The 19388-nt window shown below is 46.5% G+C and overlaps 2 protein-coding genes across 2 annotated transcripts in view; one reads left to right on the top strand and one right to left on the bottom strand.

The window, feature by feature from the left end:
- The window catches only part of Lyrm4 (LYR motif containing 4), a 95462-nt gene extending 84206 nt beyond the window's left edge, over positions 1–11256 (bottom strand). Inside the window, exon 1 of the mRNA XM_004666158.3 lies at positions 11048–11256. Within this exon, the coding sequence (XP_004666215.1) occupies positions 11048–11133 (86 nt within the window). The 5' untranslated portion in view covers positions 11134–11256. The remainder of the gene's footprint in view (positions 1–11047) is intronic.
- Positions 11257–11829: 573 nt separating this feature from the next.
- Fars2 (phenylalanyl-tRNA synthetase 2, mitochondrial) overlaps positions 11830–19388 on the top strand; it is a 459371-nt gene continuing 451812 nt past the window's right edge. Inside the window, exon 1 of the mRNA XM_045137011.1 lies at positions 11830–11902. The gene's annotated coding sequence lies outside the window, so the exon portion shown is untranslated. The remainder of the gene's footprint in view (positions 11903–19388) is intronic.

Here is a 19388-nt window from a genome sequence, read left to right as displayed (position 1 = left end):
ATATTTCCAGCCTTCAGTGTGCACTGTGTCTCATACATAAGTGAGACCACACTTTCTCTCAGCCAAAATCTTGCCTCTTACCTTTCCATTTTTTGCTCTCTCATTACAACATTGCAGAAATGTTATTTTTCATCAACAGTATTCCCACCCCTCTGCTGGTATTTTGGAATATGGCATGTACCCAAGTTAATTTACTTTCAATTTATAAAATGGCATCCTTTGTGATAATATTGCCAGAGGGTATACACACACAATACTGAACATTTACTTAGGAGCTCTAAAACAGGACAGCAGCTGGGAGCAATATCTATGAACATCACTTCGACATGACAGTTTTAAATCATGTTTAAGCCTCTGTCTTAACAAAGGTGAATGTGAGACTGGAGAATGGCTCAGCAGTTAAGGCCTTTGCCTGCAAAACCTAATGACCCAGAATAGATTCCCCAAGTACCCACATCAAGCCAGATGCACAAACCGGGACATGCATCTGGAGTTCATTTGCAATGGCTGGAGGTCCTGGTGTGCCAGTTCTCTCTGTCTCTCTCTGTGACCGCAAATAAATTAATTAAAAAAAAAAGGTGAATGCAGGAAGGGCTGTGGCAACCTGTGGGAGGGAAGATCCAAAACTGAGACGTCCCTGGGAGCACGTGGAGGTCCTGTCTCCCACAGACAGCCCTCTAGAGTAGAAACACTGTGGGCAGTATGAATGTTAGCTTTATGAGCAAGGCTAAAACTCGGGAAGGAGGAACTGCTAACGACGACAACAAAGATGAAAATTATTTAGGGAAAAACAATTCATGAGTCCAAATTATGAATATGAATTTGAAACCAAGGGTTATCAAGTGCAGTCAGCCTCTACCCCTGCAGGCCCTGCGCCTTCATAGCCATAGGTTCTGTACACCCACAGAACCAACCAACTATGTGACTAACCACACAAGAACTAAAGAAAACAGAGTCTGTGCTGCACAAGGTCACTTTCCTTCTTACTCCTAAGCAACACAATGGAGGTACTCACAGGACACATAGCATTCATGCGACTTTCTCTAAGGGATGTGAACATCTTGGGAATTTTGTTATTCACGGTGGGTCCTAGAGTCAGTTACCTTGGGCTACTCAGAGATTACTACACAGAAAAAGGTCACTGGTGCTAAAGGTAGCTCAAGAGTCAGGGTTTTCACAAATGGCTTTCATGCACTCAGCTCTCAGGATACCACAGGTCTGTGGCTTCTGGAGAGAAGCCCACCCAAAGAGGCAGAGGGCGGAGGTGGCGCTATCTGCCTCGGTCAGCATGGAGCATTGTGGAGACACTGGATGGGTAAAGTTGGCCCATGTATCAGTCACGGCTCGGGCTTTGGCATTTTATTCTAGAAGCTCTGGCTTTCTTATTTGCAAAATGGGGTGTAAGTGTTCATCTACATTTTTTGTTTGTTTTTGCAATTCAGTGAGAATAATGCAAGGGAGGGTCTAGCATGTGACATGGTAATCATAAAAATGCTTAATCAAAAACGACAGCAATTGTTATTGTACTTGGAGAATGGACTAGTCCCGACTGCAATGATTCTTAATATGATGATGGTGCACATGAAAGTCTATAGGAACAGTGCTGGCACGGCACATGCTCAACGTTAACTCTATCCAGAGCTACCTCTGTCCCCTTTCATGGGACACTAGGGACTCTGCACGAGTACACAGGAGATATCCTTAAGGAAGAAACAGCATCCTTGCTAAGTACAGACAGTAGTCTCTGTCAAAATTTGAATGACACTGATTTCTCCAGTGCTTCTTTTGTTTTTTCCCCCCATAACTCTGTAGCCCAGGCTAGCATGGAACTTGTAGCAATCCTCCTGCGTTGGATCCTGAGTGCTGGAATGACCAGCATGAGCCATGACGTTCATCTAGGCCTTCCAATGTGTTTGATCCCTGGAGTCAAACTAATCCAGCTTCAGGAAAGTACAGAATTCCACAAGTGAATGCAGGCGTTGTGGAAACAGGACTCTTTCATTTCATATATTTATAAAAGATATATTTTATTCCCATGGTGTCTCCCCGTGCCCAGGCCAGGACCACTCAGCAAACATTTGTTAACAGAATGACTTTGGCTACCAAGCATATGCTATGTATCAATCTCTTTGTCAAAAGTACCTTGTACAAGAATTAAAGAAAAGAAAGCAGCATTTGTGACAGAAGGGGACAAGCTATACAAATAAGGAGACATGACAATGGTCTGACTCAGGAATCTTGAGGGCTCACAGGAAGGCCGTAAGCAGCTCATTTCAATTTAAGTAAGTAAGCACTGGCACTGGCACTCCCATGGTGTTACCACTGCCCTAATTTGCAAGTGCCTTATGAATTCTCCAACTTATAATTGTTGGTTTACTGACACTTAAAAAATATTTATCATTTACATAGGGAAATCAAACCCTGGACATTAGGTTTTGCAGGCAAGTGCCTCAACTGCTGAGCCATTTCTCCAGCCCAGTTTACTTACATTTTATCATTAGTGTTCCTACCATAGGAAAACAGAGGGTTACAAAACATAAATATGATAGAATTTCTTCTCTTACAGAATTCAAAATATGGCTGGGCCCAGGGTCTCCTGCAGAAATTCTACTATTGACCTGCTTCACTGGCACATAATTAAGGTGCTCTACCTTCCACTTCCTCCCCCTCCTTGTTTTCTGTTTCCAAGGTAGGCTCTCACTCTAGCCCCAGCTGACCTGGAATTCACTATGTAGGCTCAGGGTGGTCTGGAGCTCTCAGCCATCCTCCCACCTCTGCCTCCTGAGTGCTGGCATTAAAGGGGCCGCCACATTGCCCGCCTCCTTGCTTCTTTCCTTCAAGCTGCCTCACCACCAAGCCAGACTGTCAGCTGTCTTAGAGACCGCAGTTAGGAGGTAAAACCGCTCTCAAACCTAGTCTTCCACGTTCCCATTGTCTTGCACATGGAAATGACTGGAATGGAGTAAATCATGCTGATTCTCTTTTTAAAGGATCTAGTATTCAGGCTTGGAGAGATGACTCAGCAGTTAAGGTGCTTGCCTGCAGGGCCTGACGACCCAGGTTGGATTCCCCAGTATCCACATAAAGCCAGATGCACAGGTGCTTACCCTTGGAGTTCCTTTGCAGCGGTTGAAGGCCTTGGCATGCCCATTCTCTCTATCTTTCTTTATCTCTCTCTGCTTGCAAATAAATAAATAAAAATACTAAAAAAAAGAATCCAGGGCTGGAAAGATGGCTCAGTGTTTAAGACGTTTGCCTGCAAAGCCTAAGGACCCAGGTTGGATTAACCCAGAACCCACGTAAACTATATGCACATGGTGGCACATGTGTCTGGAATTCATTTGCAGTGACTAGCAGTCCTGGCATGCCCATTCTCTCTCTCTCTCTATAATAAATGAATAAGTAAAATATTTAAAAAACCCAATATTTGGAACATATTTTCTCTAGGCTGACAAATGAACTTGCAAAGGAAATATAAGATGAAAATGGGGCTGGAGAGATGACTTAGCTGTTAAGCTCTTGTCTGTGAAGCCTAAGGACCCCAGTTTGAGGTTCAATTCCCCAGGACCCACGTTAGCCAGATGCACAAGGGGGCACACAAGTCTGGAGTTCGTTTGCAGTGGCTGGAGGTCCTGGGGTGCCCATTCTCTCTCTGTCTCTTTCTCTCTCTCTTTCTCTGTCACTCTCAAATAATAAAAATGAACAAAAAATATTAAAAAAAAAAAGAAAATGGGCTATACTGCAGAGGCATATTTCTTCCCTCCATTCTTAAAGAAAAAAAAGGAAGGACTTGGCAAAAATGAACACTAGATCCATCATTATTCCCCAGGGCAAGAGGATGCAGGAAACCATCGACTGCGACACCCAGCACATGCCTGCAGCAAAGGAAGCTTCTCCAAGGCTGAGGAGTGAAGGTGAGTGCTACGAAGGTGACAGTCGCGGAGGCTATACAAAACTAGCTTCTGCATTTCAGTTTTCCAAATATTACAATAGAGAGCCTCACTTACTCATCCGTTCCCCCACAGAGGCTCACTTAACCCATCCGTTCCCCCACAGAGGCTCACTTACCCATACGTTCCCTCCCAGAACCTTACTTATCATACGTTCCCTCATAGACTTAGACTTGTTTTTATGACCTTTGAAAATCTGAGAAGCAGATGGTGGCATCTTAATAACATATGTACACAACCATTACGGTAATCAATATTCTGAAGAACAAGGACTTTTCATCCCACACCAGATATTGCTCATCATCCTGCATGTCTCAATATTTGGGATACTTTTTTCTGTTATGTTTTAGAACAGAAAATATTTTTTTTGGCAGATGCTGTACCACACCCCAGCCCCAGGAAATAACTTTTTAAAAATTTGTTTTTAAAGGTAGGGTCTTGCTCTAGCCCAGGCTGAACTGGAATTCACTCAGTAGTCTCAGGGTGGCCCAAACTCACAGTGATCCTCCTACCTCTGTCTCTCAGGTGCTGGGATTAAAGGCATGTGCCATCATGCCAAGCTTCAGGAAACGATTTTTATTTATTGACTTGAGAGAGCAAGGTGGGGGGGAAGGAGGGAGGGGGGGAGGGAGGGGGAGAGAGGGAATGGCATGCCAGGGCCTCCAGCCACTGCAAAAAAACTCCAGATGCATATGCCACCTTGTGCATCTGGCTTGCGTGGGTCCTGGGGAATTGAACCGAGATCCTTTGGCTTTGCAGACAAACACATTAACTGCTAAGCCATCTCTCTAGCCCCAGGAAATTATTTTTTTATGTTTATTTTACTTATTTATTTATTAGAAAGAGGTAGAGAGAAAAGGAATGAGAATGAACATGCTAGGGCCTCCAGCCACCACAAACGGTCTCCAGACACAAGTGCCACCTTGTGCATCTGTTTATGTAGGTGCTGGGGAATCAAACCTGGGTCTTTGGCTTTGCAAGTTCCTTAAACCACAGACCCAACTCTCCAGCTCAACAGTTTTTTTTTTTTCTTTTGTTTTGTTTGAGTTTTCGAGGTAGGGTTTCTGTCTGGCCCTGGCTGACCTATAATGCACTATGTGGTTTCTGGGTTGCCTGGAACTCACCATGATCCTCCTACCTCTGCCTCCCAAGTGCTAGGATTAAAGGTGTGCCCCACCACACAGGTTAACAGCGTTGTTTTTTTTTGACCTTTATTTTGCTCATCTATTTATTACAAAGAGAGAATGAGAATGGGCATGCTAGGCCCTCCAGCCACTTTAAAGGAACTACAAACACAAGTGTAACCTTGTGCATCTGTTTTACTTTTTATGTAGGGTTTCAGTCTAGCTCAGGCTGACCTGGAATTCACTATCCTAGGAAATGATTTTTAAGAAACTACTTGCAACATAGCTTGCTCCTGAATTTAGTCTACTTTTTCTGAAAAGACCCTGCTAGCATGCCATGTCTGCCACACCCTCTCAGAGGTTGGGGTGCTGACAAAGGAGAGAGAGCAGTCCAGGGTGGCTTGTCAGCTCAGCCATGACACAGGCTCAGTCCCAAGGCCACCTCCTCACTGTGGGTGAGAAGCAGTTGTACCCTAGCTTGGCGCAGAGGGCCAGGACATGTTGTCTTTAGATCTAGGTAAGTGTGAGAGCCCCATCAACGGTGGCAGGGTGCACATATGAACACTGAAAACCCGAGGCCCAGAGCAGTGTGCTGCCTCAGGCTACAGAGCACAAGGTGCCAGAAGGAGCCCAGGCAGAGCAGCAGGAAACACAGCCCAGGGGTGGGAATGGGGTGTCCTGGGGTGGGCCGCCTATGAGGGCCCTTCTGCTGCTCAGGTCAGTGACAGTGGCCTGCAAACTGTTCTATGACTTCAGGATTATTTGTAGTGCTTTGTTTACCTGCACACATCATGTAATCCTAGTGACAAAAATGTCATGCTGACATCATTTGCAGAAAGACTTTTTTTTCTAAAAACATGTAAAAGATGAATTTCTGGAAAAAAAAGAATGTAAGTTTGCTTTGAGAAAACTGAATTCTGTTTTAAAATTCTGTTTGCTCATTCTAAGTTCAGACACACGATGAGGAAGGAAGGAAGATGTGTCCGGGCCCATCCACACCCTTTCTATCTTACGCGACAGTATGCTGCTACCTAGAACACAGTGCTCTTCTGTGCCCACTGCTGACACTCAACTGACTCAACACAGTTCTTACTGTGCAAGATGCATTCGAGGGGAAAAGTGGTGAGCAGTGGGGGAATGTTCTGAAAGATGAGGACAGGATCCTGTAAGTCCAATTTGGGAGACTGTCACATCCTCCTTCCCCTCTCACCCCAGCAATTACCCAAGCTGAGGGTGCCCGTGGTGAACACACACCCACTAGAGCCTGTCATCAGACCTCAGGAAAGCTCTGTTCAGAGCATCACATGATGTCAAACCACAAACTGCATGTCTCTGGGAGAAGGGCACAGGGCGAATGGAAAGTGACAGGGAAGGCAGACCTGGATAGAATGGCCTGATGATCCTGAGAAAAGGGCTGGCTAACAAGCATCCCTAAATAGGCCAGGAACAAGATACAAGGACAGGGCAACGGGATGGTAGGTCTATGTAGGAAAGGATTTGGGACTTTTTATGTCAGGAGTGCAGAGGAGCACCCACAGCTACATTTTCCTCATGTCATAGGACACTACAAAGAAAACTCAAGGATTTTTGTTATGCCTGAAAAGCAGAAATAAGAGAGGGCAGGATAAAGCTGGGATGTGAGCTATTATTTTATTCAAAAGCCATTGGTGCATATGAAGCAAGGAAGGAAATAGGCTGCCATTTTGGGCTTAGATTCCATTTCTTTTGCTCTTTGTGCGGTCTGTAAGGTAGGAAAACAACTGATCTTTCTTCTCACAGAAATTACCCAGTGGCCATGGGTATTCTTCCTGGTCCACAACAGCAGATGACAAAGTGGCACTGTAGTTTAAATCCTCATAGCAAAGTGAGTGCTAAGGGCGAGGGCAGGGCATCAACAGCCGCCCTTCAATCTTGCTGCAAGGAAATACCCGTAGCTTTTTGCTTACTGCTCAAGGCAAACGGGATTGCAGGTGAAATGCTTCTGTCCATAAATGTGGTTTTTGGTTAAAACAGTATGATTCTTTGGAATTTGATATGGGGAAGAGGTAATTAGGGAAAACATTGAATATATAAAGTCATTCGATGAGTGTGCTCTAGAAAGATGCAACTACAGGGAATAGGTCATGTAAGTAAATGAATAAACTAAGCTAAAGGGAGGGCAAGAAACCCATTTGGAAAATTACCCACCACAGAGACAAAATAATAAATATAAGGGTAAGGCATTAATGAAGCTGGGTGTAAGTAGTTGCTGCTTATTAAAAACACAATCACACTAGCCGGGCGTGGTGGCGCACACCTTTAATCCTAGCACTCGGGAGGCAGAGGTAGGAGGATTGCCATGAGTTCAAGGCCACCCTGAGATGACAGAGTTAATTCCAGGTCAGCCTGGACCAGAGTGAGACCCTACCTTGAAAAACCAAAAAAAAAAAAAAATAAATAAAATAAAATAAAATAAAAGGAAAAAAGAAAAAAACAAACCAAAAAACCAAAAAACCACAGTAACAGGCTGGAGGGATGGCTTAGCGGTTAAGGCATTTGCCTGCAAGGCCAAAGGACCCACGTTAGCCAGATGCACAAGGGGGCATACACGTCTGGAGTTCGTTTGCAGTGGCTGGAGACCCTGGCGTGTCCATTCTCTCCCTCTCACTCTGTCCCCCTCTTTCTCTGTCAGATGAATAAATAAAAAAAAATATTAAAAACACAACCACTCTGAGAACAGATTGATCAGGTAACTGAGCATCAATGAACATGAACGGGCATACATAACAGGCATATGATAGTTGGAGGATGATAAATGAGAGCAGGTGTAGAGAAGGCAGAAGATTAAGTTACCACTTAGATCCAGAGAAATGCCAAGTACACGTACAATGAGGGGCCGAAACAATTACAATGAAACCCCAACTCCTGTTGTCTGGGACACTAGCCGTGACAATGTGATCCCACTGCACTGTGACAAGGCTGGTGTGACCACATCTGCCGCACTGCAGGTTGCACAGAAGCACAGCACATGCAGCTATGGCCGTGGCATGTTATTCGTTTCTGTATCTACTATGTTGCACTTTTAGTTGTTATTCTGGGTTTCCTCTACTCATAAAGAAAAAGTTGGCTATAAATAGACTCCCACTCCCACATGTCACTGGCTCCAGCCTCATTTACCTGACATTCATGGTTCATCTTCACTGTTAACCTGGCTGGAGTTAGAACCACCATGAACACAGCTCTAGGTGCCTACGAGGGTGTTTTCAGAAAGGAGAGACCCATGCTGAGTGAGGACTGTACCACCCATGAACAGGGGTCACAGGCTGAATGAAGAGACAGTGAGTCAGGCACCAGCATTCATCTCTCTGCTTCCTGATGGCCTTGCTCCTACTGCTCCGCCTCCCCCCCCCATCATGATGGACTCAAGCTGTGAGCCAAAATAAACCCTCCCTAAAACTGCTTTTGTCAGTTTTTGTGCTGTCACAGCAAGAGAAAAGTAACTAATAGAACAGTTTTCTTGGCGGCACTAAGAAGCTATGCCGTGGCCACCCTGGCACACTCTGTCCTTCTCTAAGTGTCAAATTCTGTACTTTGTATGTGATGCTGCATTTGTAGCAAGTTTTCTTCCTGTGATTACACTCTTCTAACAAGCGCAGTTCGCTCTCTAAACAAACATCGCCAACCACTCACTAGAACAGCCAATTCCACTTACCTCAAAACTCGTCTGTCTCAGCTCTCATCCACCTTGGCCACCACTAAGCCTAAGCCTAAGTGACCACCACGCTTTTGGTCCCTTCTGTACTCGGGATGAGCTATGTAACGGGTACTTCTGTGGTCTGCTTCAAACGATGACATGGCTTTCACAAATAGGCCCAAGCTCGGCCCATTCCTGTTCTTTATGCTACCACCTATCTTCCCACCCATTTCCTCTCATGAGACACCATCAGTGACATCACACTGCCAGCGTGTCTTTATACCTGCCACCAACAAAAGTAGTATTTGCACATGTGTCCTCTGTACCTGCATCTTTTGAGAAGCGAACCCCCCCCCAAAAACATGCAGTCTATGGTCTAATACTTCCGGAATTCCTGATCCTTTTATTCCTATTGGCATTTACTTTTTTGCAGTGCTGGGGATAGAACCCTAGGCCTTGGCCATGGCAGGCAAGTGCTATACCAATGAACTTATAACAACCCTGGTTTGGAATTTCTTGAACAAATTTTGCCTTATTGGCTCCTAAGTCACTTCAGATGAAATCTGAGAAATGGAACGTTATAGTCCAATGATCTGGTCTTATGAACATGAAAACAGGTTCAGAGGGGCTATGGTTACATACTTTATAAGGGCTGCCATCTGTCTTTCCTACCACGTGCCTCCAGATGGGTCCTCTCCCACAGGGTGAGTGAAGTCAGTGATAACATGGTCAGTTTGCATGTGTTTATTTGCATATTTTTGCTCCATCAATAAGTACTAAGTACTATTTGTTAGAAATCTCACCAACAGGGTGTTTATACCTATTATTCTCCCAAGTTGATGTCAAGTAAAACCATGCTCTCAGTAAATGCTTCTTTTAACCAGGAGGTAGGATCTCACTAGGACAATCCAGATTCTCTCAAGGTGATGGGAGGAGTATTTTCCTCGCACATTTGTAAAAGTATGAATCACCATGTGAGAGGTTCTGTGCTTTAGCCCACAGACCAGAGGCTGTACCTGACCTGTTCATCACAGGGCCTGCCAGCCCAATCCCCAGAGAAGGGAGAGAAGTACTTGGAAAAAGATCTTCTAGGAGGAGCCTCTGACACCAGGACACCCAGGCCATGTCCTAGCCAGTCACCTAAAGAAATAATGTTGATTTTTAGTTATGTGAGGTGATAAAAGTGAGGCAAAGCCTGTTCAATCGTTGGAGCACCTGGAAAATCATTTTAAAGAATCCCATTAGAGAAAAAAGATGAGCTAGTCTCATCAGATTCTTGGTCTCAGGGCTATGGCTCACACGCAAGATTCAGCTCAGTAGTAGGACACTGGATCTGAAAGAGATCTGTAAGATATGTACAGAAATAATGGGCCAGAAGTTACAAGGAAGCAGAACCTATGAAAGCAGTGGCTCGGAGGTCGAGAGCTTAACAAGTGAGTATAAAAGACAGGCAAGCAAATAAGGTAATGGGACAGATAGAGAGAGGGCTGGATTCTAAGACTTTATTGGATGAAGGAATTACAACTTGGTGCATGCATCACACGGTACCTCATTAAGATCTATGACTATTGTGTTTTATTTTTTTTAAACTTAAACTTAAAAATAACTTCGGAGGCTAGAGAGATGGGTCAGTGGTTAAGGTGCTTGCATGTAAAGTGTAACAGCCTGGGTTCTATTCCCCAGTACCCACGTAAGCCAGAAGCACAAACTAGCACATGCCTTTGGGGTTGGTTTGCAGTGGCTAGAGGCCCTGGCGCCCCCCTCCACTCTGCTTGCAAATAAATTAATAAAACATTAAAAAAACTCGGAATAAAGTAAGAATTTATACTCTCATTTTCCTGCAATAAAAGGTGCCAGAGGGGATGTCTCGCTCTGATGATCCAGGACAAGCTAACTTTTCAGTTCCCGGAAGCATGTGCAACTCCTATTCCTTTATCATACCTGTTTATGCACCCCTTGTCCTCCATTCCCCAATTAGATGAGACCTGATTCTTGAAACACAACAGAACAGGCGCAGAAGCGAGCCTTCAGCTTCACGGCCAAGTGCTCACGGTCACTTCCACTGTATTCTCAAAGCAAGTGCGATCTTTGCCACACGCGGGCCCTAACTCTTAGCCCCTTGCACTTCTCCGTGCAACCGGGGTACCGCAGACACACGACGCTGCCAGCCACGGCGGAGCACGCCGCGGACTTGAGCCTCTGCGGGGTCTCCCGAAGGGCATCCCCGGGCCGCTGCCCCGCCGCACGGGCCGTCACTGTCGCCGCCCCCTGGGGACCCTCCCGGTTCCCGCCGGGGTCACCTGTAGTTGTAGGCGCTGAAATGCTTGCTCTCTCTCAGCATCGCCCGGTACAGGTCTAAGACTTGCGCGCGGCTGGAGGCTGCCATGTTGGAAAGGAAAACAAAAACTAAAACCGAACACACACGGGCCACCGGCACGACCGAACGGGTCCTCTCCGGGGAGGGCCCAAGTTTAGCTGAACTCAGATTTCAACCGAGGCAAAAAAAAAAAAAAAATAAAATGCAACCAACCACGCCGGAAAGCCCAGGCGCGCGCGCGAGCCGGCCCTGCCCGCGGGGAGGCGGGCGCAGGCACGGCGGCGGACAGCCACGGGCAGCGAGCGCCGCGCCGCGCTCCGGGCACGACGGCCTTGGGCCCGAGGCACGCTCGGGGGAGGAAGGGGGGCGGCTCGGAACGAGGGGGCGTGCTCGAGCCGGGGGCGTCTCCCGGCGCCGCGCCTCCTGCACCTGCCCGAGGCCGCGTTGCCAGGGTTACCAGGGCGCGCCGACGCCCCGCCCCCGACGCCATGGCTGTCCACGGCGCCGCCTGAAGGGCCGCGCAGCGCTTCCGAGGGCGATTTCACTTTGACCGTCCCGGGTGGGCGGGCCGGGGTTTCGGCGCAGAGCCTCGGGTGGAGGTCGCTGCGTCAGGGGCTGCGCAGCGGACGAGCCGTGTCTTCCCGCGGCTCAGGCGTCGCGCGGGGCGCCCCGGGGGGCGGGGCCTCCGGTGCCGGGCCGCCGTCCGTCAAGATGGCGGCGCCCGGCGCGCGCGGGGCCTGAGGAGCCGAGGGTCCTCCCGGCGCGCAGGCCCGCGAGCACGCCGCGCCTCTCGCTTTGGACGTGCCGCCGCGCGCCCGGGTTCCCCGGCTGGCGCTGGGTGAGTGCCGGCCCCGCTGGGCCTGGGTGTCTGCGCGGTGCGCCCTGACTTTTCCCACTTCCGGGCTGGGCCTGCAGTCCCGAGTTCGCGTGTGCTTTGCAGACCCGCCGCCCCCCGCCCCAGGCTCGCTCCCCCGCGGCCGTCGTCACGCTCCGCTCCCGAGTTCAGAGCTCAGAGTTTTGCAGCCCGGCTAAATGCATTTTAAAAAAAGACGAGAAGTCTAGGCTATCGCCGTCACGATAATTTGGAGTTACCTTCAGGGCTTTAAGGACGTCCTAGGGATCATTTCACACCCGAAGCACGAGGCTGCCAACTTTCTTCCACGACTTTAAACACTTGGGAATTGTCTTGTAAAAAGTGGTGAGGCTCCTCGTGCTTGTCCTTGATCGTGGGGCTGGATGAAAGCGTCCCCAAGCCAGTTTTGATTAGTGTGTTTGGAAGGCACTTATGTTGTTTTTGGAGTCTTACTTTCATATCATCGACATGGAACGAGCCACCTCGTTTCTTCGCGCAAACACAGCCAGCCAAGAGTAATTTCATAAATGAGCGTTAGATTGCATAACATGTGTTGTCATCTGCCTTGGTATATCTGATTTTGAAACAGCATTTGCTCTATTCAGAAGCACTTTGTATTTTCAGGAGCTTTAAGGGCTTGAAACGCCTTTCTGACCTTACACTTGTAACTTGATGTCCTTGTATCCAAGTACACCACTAGTCATTATGCCTTGGCATTTAAAGGAATTGAAGATAAAGTGCGTTATAAAAATCCTTTTAGGCTTCCTGTCTTTCACACTGAGTCTCAAAACATTTTTTAAAACTATATTTATTTATTTGAGAGCGACAGAGAGAGGAAGGGGGGGGGGAGAGAGAGAGAGAGAGGGAGGGAGGGAGAGAGGGAGGGGGAGGCAGAGAATGGGCGCGCCAGGGCCTCCAGCCACTGCAAATGAACTCCAGACACGTGCGCCCCTTTGTGCATCTGGCTAACGTGGGTCCTGGGGAATCGAGCCTTGAACCCGTGTCCTTAGGCTTCACAGGCAAGTGCTTAAACGCTAAGCCATCTCTCCAGCCCTCAAAAACTTTTTTTTTCAAATTATTTATTTATATATTTGAGAGCGACAGACACAGAGAGAAAGACAGATAGAGGGGAAGAGAGAGAATGGGCGTGCCAGGGCCTCCAGCCTCTGCAAACGAACTCCAGACGCGTGCGCCCCCTTGTGCATCTGGCTAACGTGGGACCTGGGGAACCGAGCCTCGAACCGGGGAACCGCTAAGCCATCTCTCCAGCCCTCAAAACATTTTATATATATAAAAAAAGGATATTGTGCTAGTCAACTTTCCATTGTTACTCTATATGTGAGACAACCCACATATAAAGAGGAATGATTTACTTCACCATTTTGGACATTTCAGGCCATGATCAAATTACTCCTTTGCTTTAGGGGTATGGAGGCATATCTGGTATAAGCACATGGAAAAACAAAGCGGCTTACTTCTTGGATGGGATATGAAAAAGACAGAAAGGAGACTGACATACCATAATCCTTTTTGGGGATACATTCCAGTGACCTAAAACCTCCCACTATGCCCTGGACTTAGTGTTTTGATTACCTCCCAGTAACACCCAGCCTGGGACCAAGCCTTTTAGCACATGGGTCTTTGGGGGGCATTCAAATCCCAACTGTGACAGACATGGTTATGTCTCCAGTATCAAGGTGCTCTGCAACAATGCCTTGGCCTGAGCAGCTCCAGTGTTTCGCCTGGTACAGGTCTCATTTTCTGCTTGTGTGCTTTTGGGCAGCCTGGGGATTGAACCCAGGGCTTTGTGCTTATGCAGCTGCTCCAGTGTGTACAGGCTGAGCTTTATTCCCAGTTGTTTTTTTTTTTTTTTTTCTTCAAGGTAGGGTCTTGCTCTAGCACGGGCTGACTTGGAATTCACTTTGTAGTCTCATGGTGGCCTCAAACTCATGGCAGTCCTCCTGCCTCTTCCTCCTGAGTGCTGGGATTAAGTGCATGTGCCACCATGCCCGGCAATGTGTGTTTGGTTTTTTTTTTTTTTTTTTTTTTTTAAGTTTATTTTGAGACAGGGCCCAGAGTTATCCCAGCTGACCTGGAACATATGATTCTCCTGTCTCAGCTTCCATCATAGCTGGGATTACAGGCCTATGCCACCAGGCTTAGACAGTCCTTTTAAAAGATTTGTTTATTTTTAAAAAATTTAAAAGTTTTTTATTTATTTATTTGAGAGCGACAGACAGAGACAGAAAGGCAGATAGAGAGAGAATGGGCACGCCAGGGCCTCCAGCCGCTGCAAACAAACTCCAGATGTGTGTGCCCCCTTGTGCATCTGGCTAACGTGGGTCCTGGTGAATCGAGCCGTGAACCTGGGTTCTTAGGCTTCACAGGCAAGAGCTTAACCACTAAGCCATCTCTCCAGCTCATGATTTATTTATTTGACAGAGAGAGAGAGGGAGGGAGAGAATGGGCATGCCAGGGCCTCCAGCTACTGCAAACGAACTCCAGACACATGTGTTTCCTTGTGCATCTGGCAATGTGTGTGCTGGGGTATTGAACCTGGGTCCTTTGGCTTTGCAGGCAAACGCCTTAACTACTAAGCCATTTCTCCAGTCCAAGTCCTCCCTTTTTACAGCATCTAAACAAACTGTTCCTGTTCTGTCATTTCAGGACTTGTATGGGGTCCACTAGATTACCCAGAGCCACTGTTTAAAAACTTTAGTGTGGGGCTGGAGAGATGGCTTAGCGGTTAAGCGCTTGCCTGTGAAGCCTAAGGACCCCGGTTCGAGGCTCGGTTCCCCAGGTCCCACGTTAGCCAGATGCACAAGGGGGCGCACGCGTCTGGAGTTCGTTTGCAGTGGCTGGAAGCCCTGGCGCGCCCATTCTCTCTCTCTCCCTCTATCTGTCTTTCTCTCTGTGTCTGTCGCTCTCAAATAAAATAAATTAAAAAAAAAAAAACTTTAGTGTGTGTGTGGGGGTGGTATATGTATGTATGGAGGTCAGAAGACAATGTTAGGGTGTTGGCTCTTTCCTTCCACCTTGTTTTGAGACAGTCTCTTATTTGCCTCTTGGAAGGTAAACTAGCTACTTTCAAGTGTTGGCATTCTTCCTACTCTACCTCTCATTGCCATAGGCAAGCTAGGAGTATAGACAAATGTACCACTTTACATTTTGGCCTGATGTGGGTGCTGGGGATTTGAACTGCAGTCACAATAAGCACCTTTAACCACTGAGCCATCTCCTTAACACCAAAATGTAGTAAGTCTTGTGCTATGAATCTTCCTGGAAGTTCTGTGGGTACCTAGTTGTAGTGTTGATGAGCATCATTTGTTTTGCTCTTGAGAACTAAGTGGAAAAAAAAAATGGGGTGGGTGGAGAGCTTGCTTAGCGGTTAAAGTTCTTGCCTGCAAAGCCAAAGGACCCAGGTTCAACTCCCCAGAAACCATGTGAGCCAGTGGTACAAGATGACGCATGCACACAAGTTGGCACATGCATACAAGATGGCACATGCATTTGGATTTCGTTTGCAATGGCTAAGGCCCTGGCATATCAGTTCTGTATCTCACTCTCTCAAAAACAAAATTAAAAACATCAAAAAAGCACTTGCTATAGGGCTGGCTCATGGTATGTTCTTGATATAGGACTCATCTATGGTGTGTTCCTGCTATAAGACTGGTCTATGATGAGTTCTTGTTATAGGACTGGAACATGGTGTGTTCTTGCTATAAGACTGGACCATGGTGTGTTCTTGTTATAGGACTGGACCGTGGTGTGTTCTTGCTATAGGACTGGACCGTGGTGTGTTCTTGTTACAGGACTGGACCGTGGTGTGTTCTTGCTGTAGGACTGGACCGTGGTGTGTTCTTGCTGTAGGACTGGACCGTGGTGTGTTCTTGCTGTAGGACTGGACCGTGGTGTGTTCTTGCTGTAGGACTGGACCGTGGTGTGTTCTTGCTGTAGGACTGGACCGTGGTGTGTTCTTGCTGTAGGACTGGACCGTGGTGTGTTCTTGCTGTAGGACTGGACCGTGGTGTGTTCTTGCTGTAGGACTGGACTGTGGTGTGTTCTTGCTGTAGGACTGGACCGTGGTGTGTTCTTGTTACAGGACTGGACCGTGGTGTGTTCTTGCTGTAGGACTGGACCGTGGTGTGTTCTTGCTGTAGGACTGGACCGTGGTGTGTTCTTGCTGTAGGACTGGACCGTGGTGTGTTCTTGCTGTAGGACTGGACTGTGGTATGTTCTTGCTGTAGGACTGGACCGTGGTGTGTTCTTGCTGTAGGACTGGACTGTGGTATGTTCTTGCTGTAGGACTGGACCGTGGTGTGTTCTTGTTACAGGACTGGACCGTGGTGTGTTCTTGCTGTAGGACTGGACCGTGGTGTGTTCTTGCTGTAGGACTGGACCGTGGTGTGTTCTTGCTGTAGGACTGGACCGTGGTGTGTTCTTGCTATAGGACTGGACCGTGGTGTGTTCTTGCTGTAGGACTGGACCGTGGTGTGTTCTTGCTGTAGGACTGGACTGTGGTGTGTTCTTGCTGTAGGACTGGACTGTGGTGTGTTCTTGCTGTAGGACTGGACTGTGGTGTGTTCTTGCTGTAGGACTGGACAGTGGTGTGTTCTTGCTATAGGACTGGACCATGGTGTGTTCTTACTATAGCCTGGGTCATGGTGTGTTCTTGCTATAGGACTGGGCCATTATTCTTTAAGTTTATGTGAATGAATTAATTGCATAGTAATTCATAGTAATTTCAGTGCTACCATTCCCTCCAAAACACTTTCAGGATTCTGTCTAAACTCCCAGAGTAGTCTGTAAGACCCTGAGTGTGGCCCTGGGCATTCTCCGGCCCATCCATTCCTGTACCTTTTCAGTCTTTGATTTTTTTAAAAAAAATTTATTTCTGAGGAGAGAATGAGGGGGAGAAAGAGAGAGAGAGAAAGAGAGAGAGGGAGATAGATATTGAAAATCAGTATGGATGTGTGGGCATGCCAGGGTTTTTTGTGGCTGCAAATGAACTCCATATGCATGTGCCACTTTGTGCATCTTTACATGGCACTGGGGAATTGAACCTGGGTCTGCAGGCTTTGCAAACAAGCCCCTTTATCCACTGAGTCATCTTCCCAGCCTCTTTCTAGTATTTTTTTTTTAAACTACTTTTTGCTTTTCTAGCTAATCCAGCTGGCTAGAACGTTCCTTCTTCCTGCCTAGCCTTCTTCTGGTTTCAGTTGAGTATACTTACTTGATTATACTTTATAACTGGAACAAATCTTTTTTCTTTTATGCCCCTTATCATTGTGAGGTGCTTTTCAAGTAAGTATAAGTGAAGTTGTCACAAAAGCCCAAGTCAGGCAGATTCTCGCCACCCCAGTGGCTTTGCCGCCTCCTGTGTTGTGAGAGTTCGCGGTACCGTGGGGCTTGAGTGTTGGTTCGAGGCACGGCGAGACCGTGCTGTAGAGAACCTGCTTTGTTGCCCCTGCGTTGTCTCCTCCAATGGCAGCTTCCTCCCAGTGATTGCAACTTCTCTTGGTTGTGGTGGTCACCAGCAGTTCTTGTGTGTTTGTTCTCAGAACCTAAGCAGAAGAAGAGAGCTTTTCATTCACTGCATTGTCCCTTGTAACTGGCAGGGGAAATCATTATGATTATTTCAGTTTGAGTTGCCTGTTTAACCTATAGGATACAACTGTTCCCATAATATATGGATAGGCATATTGGTATGGGGTAAAAACATAAATATGCTGGTCTATAAGCCAAGGAGGAATTATTTCTTATAAAAAGAACAAAGCTACAGTAGTCTTGTTAAAGTTGTATATTTGTGTGATATACAGTTTTTTTGAGGTAGGGGTTTCACTTTCTAGCTCAGGCTGACTTAGAATTCACTATGTAGTCTCGAGGTGGCCTCAGACTCATAGTGATGCACCTGCCTCTGCCTTCTGAGTGCTGGGATTAAAGGCATGTACTACCATGCCTGGCTTCATATTGTCCCTAAATACTGTGTTGTATATTCCACTGGAATATGGACTGTCTATATGTAATTATCATTGTTTCTCCAACACTTTGCATCTAGCTTTGCACATAGTAGCATCAAAGACCATCAATTGCTAATGAATTAATCAATTACATAACCTCTAAGTAACTCACCTTTGAAAATAATTGGGTTACTTTGTCAGGTACTTAAAATTCTTTTTCATTAATGTATTACAAGCAGAGAGAGACATAGAGAAGAGAGACAGACAGAGAATGGGTGCACCAGGGCCTCCAGCTGCTGCAGACAAACTCCAGATACATGTACCTTTTTGTGCATCTGGCATTATGTGGGTACTGGGGAATTGAACCTGGGTTGTTAGGCTTTGTAGGCAAGTGCTTTAAACACTAAGCCATTTCTCCAGCTCCTCAGGTACTGTTAATTGGTAGTCTATTAACCATATTTCTTCCTGGTCATGCATATTCTGACTTTGTGTGGACATTAGTTCTTGAAGTTGAATGGTCTATGCTGGTAGTCATGGTGTTCAGCATTTTTGTCAGAATGCTTGGTTTTAATAGCCAGGGATAGTCACAAGACACAGATCTAGTTAATGGGACAAGTAGGAATTGGCTGGAAGGTGTTTTCTGTTAAATGTTGGCTAGTTACCACAAAGGGCTGGGTTACGCCGTCTCTTCTTGACTTGGTACTTGTCTGACTATGTCCTAGAGTTTAGTAGCCATTTTGCAGCTCTGTGGAGAGGTGGGAGAGGGAAGGGCCGAGAACCATGGGGAGTCCAGCCTTGGCCATGCAGAGCAAGTTTGGAATTGTTACTGGTAGCTCAGCATGTTGTGATGTGATGCCTACATCAGTTTTCTTGTCACTGTGATAAAATACCCGAAGGGAGCAACTTCGGAGAAGGATCAACTGTGGCTCATTATTTGAGGGTATTAGTCCATCGCGGTGGGAAGGCATGGTGGTAGTGAAGGTGAGAGTTTGTTACATGGCGTATTAGGGAGCCATGTGGATCCTAACTAAAGGAAGTATGTCCTCAGAGGAAGTGGAAAAAGGTTAAACATGATCTGGGGTTTGGAGAGAAGGCACTTGCTTACAGCACCCAAAAATGAAAGAAATTCTCTGCTTCAGCTTTGTGAAGATTTTATTTAGAATTTATTGCTGCATAATTTAAGGTTGTCTTTGCTACTTAAGATGTTTTGTGTTATGTGTTTATTATTTATTAGCCAAAATCTGCTATATATACACAGAAACCCAGCTTTTTGCACTAAAAGATATTTGTCCATAAGGGCCTCTCCCTGGAAACATCATTGTTCTCCCTCTGTCTTCACCTGATGAGTGACCACTCAGCTTAAGTGTCACTTCTTGAGTGATGTGCTCCCTGCCTTCAATTTAAATTACACCATCATGACTTTATTAGTTCTTATAACACCTTATTTATTTTCTAACTCTTTATATAATTTAAAATTGCATATGTTCATAATGATAGGTTATTGATGTCAA

Source organism: Jaculus jaculus, chromosome 17, assembly GCF_020740685.1.
Source record: "Jaculus jaculus isolate mJacJac1 chromosome 17, mJacJac1.mat.Y.cur, whole genome shotgun sequence".
NCBI lineage: Eukaryota > Metazoa > Chordata > Mammalia > Rodentia > Dipodidae > Jaculus > Jaculus jaculus.
This window is presented reverse-complemented; position numbering and strand designations above follow the sequence as displayed.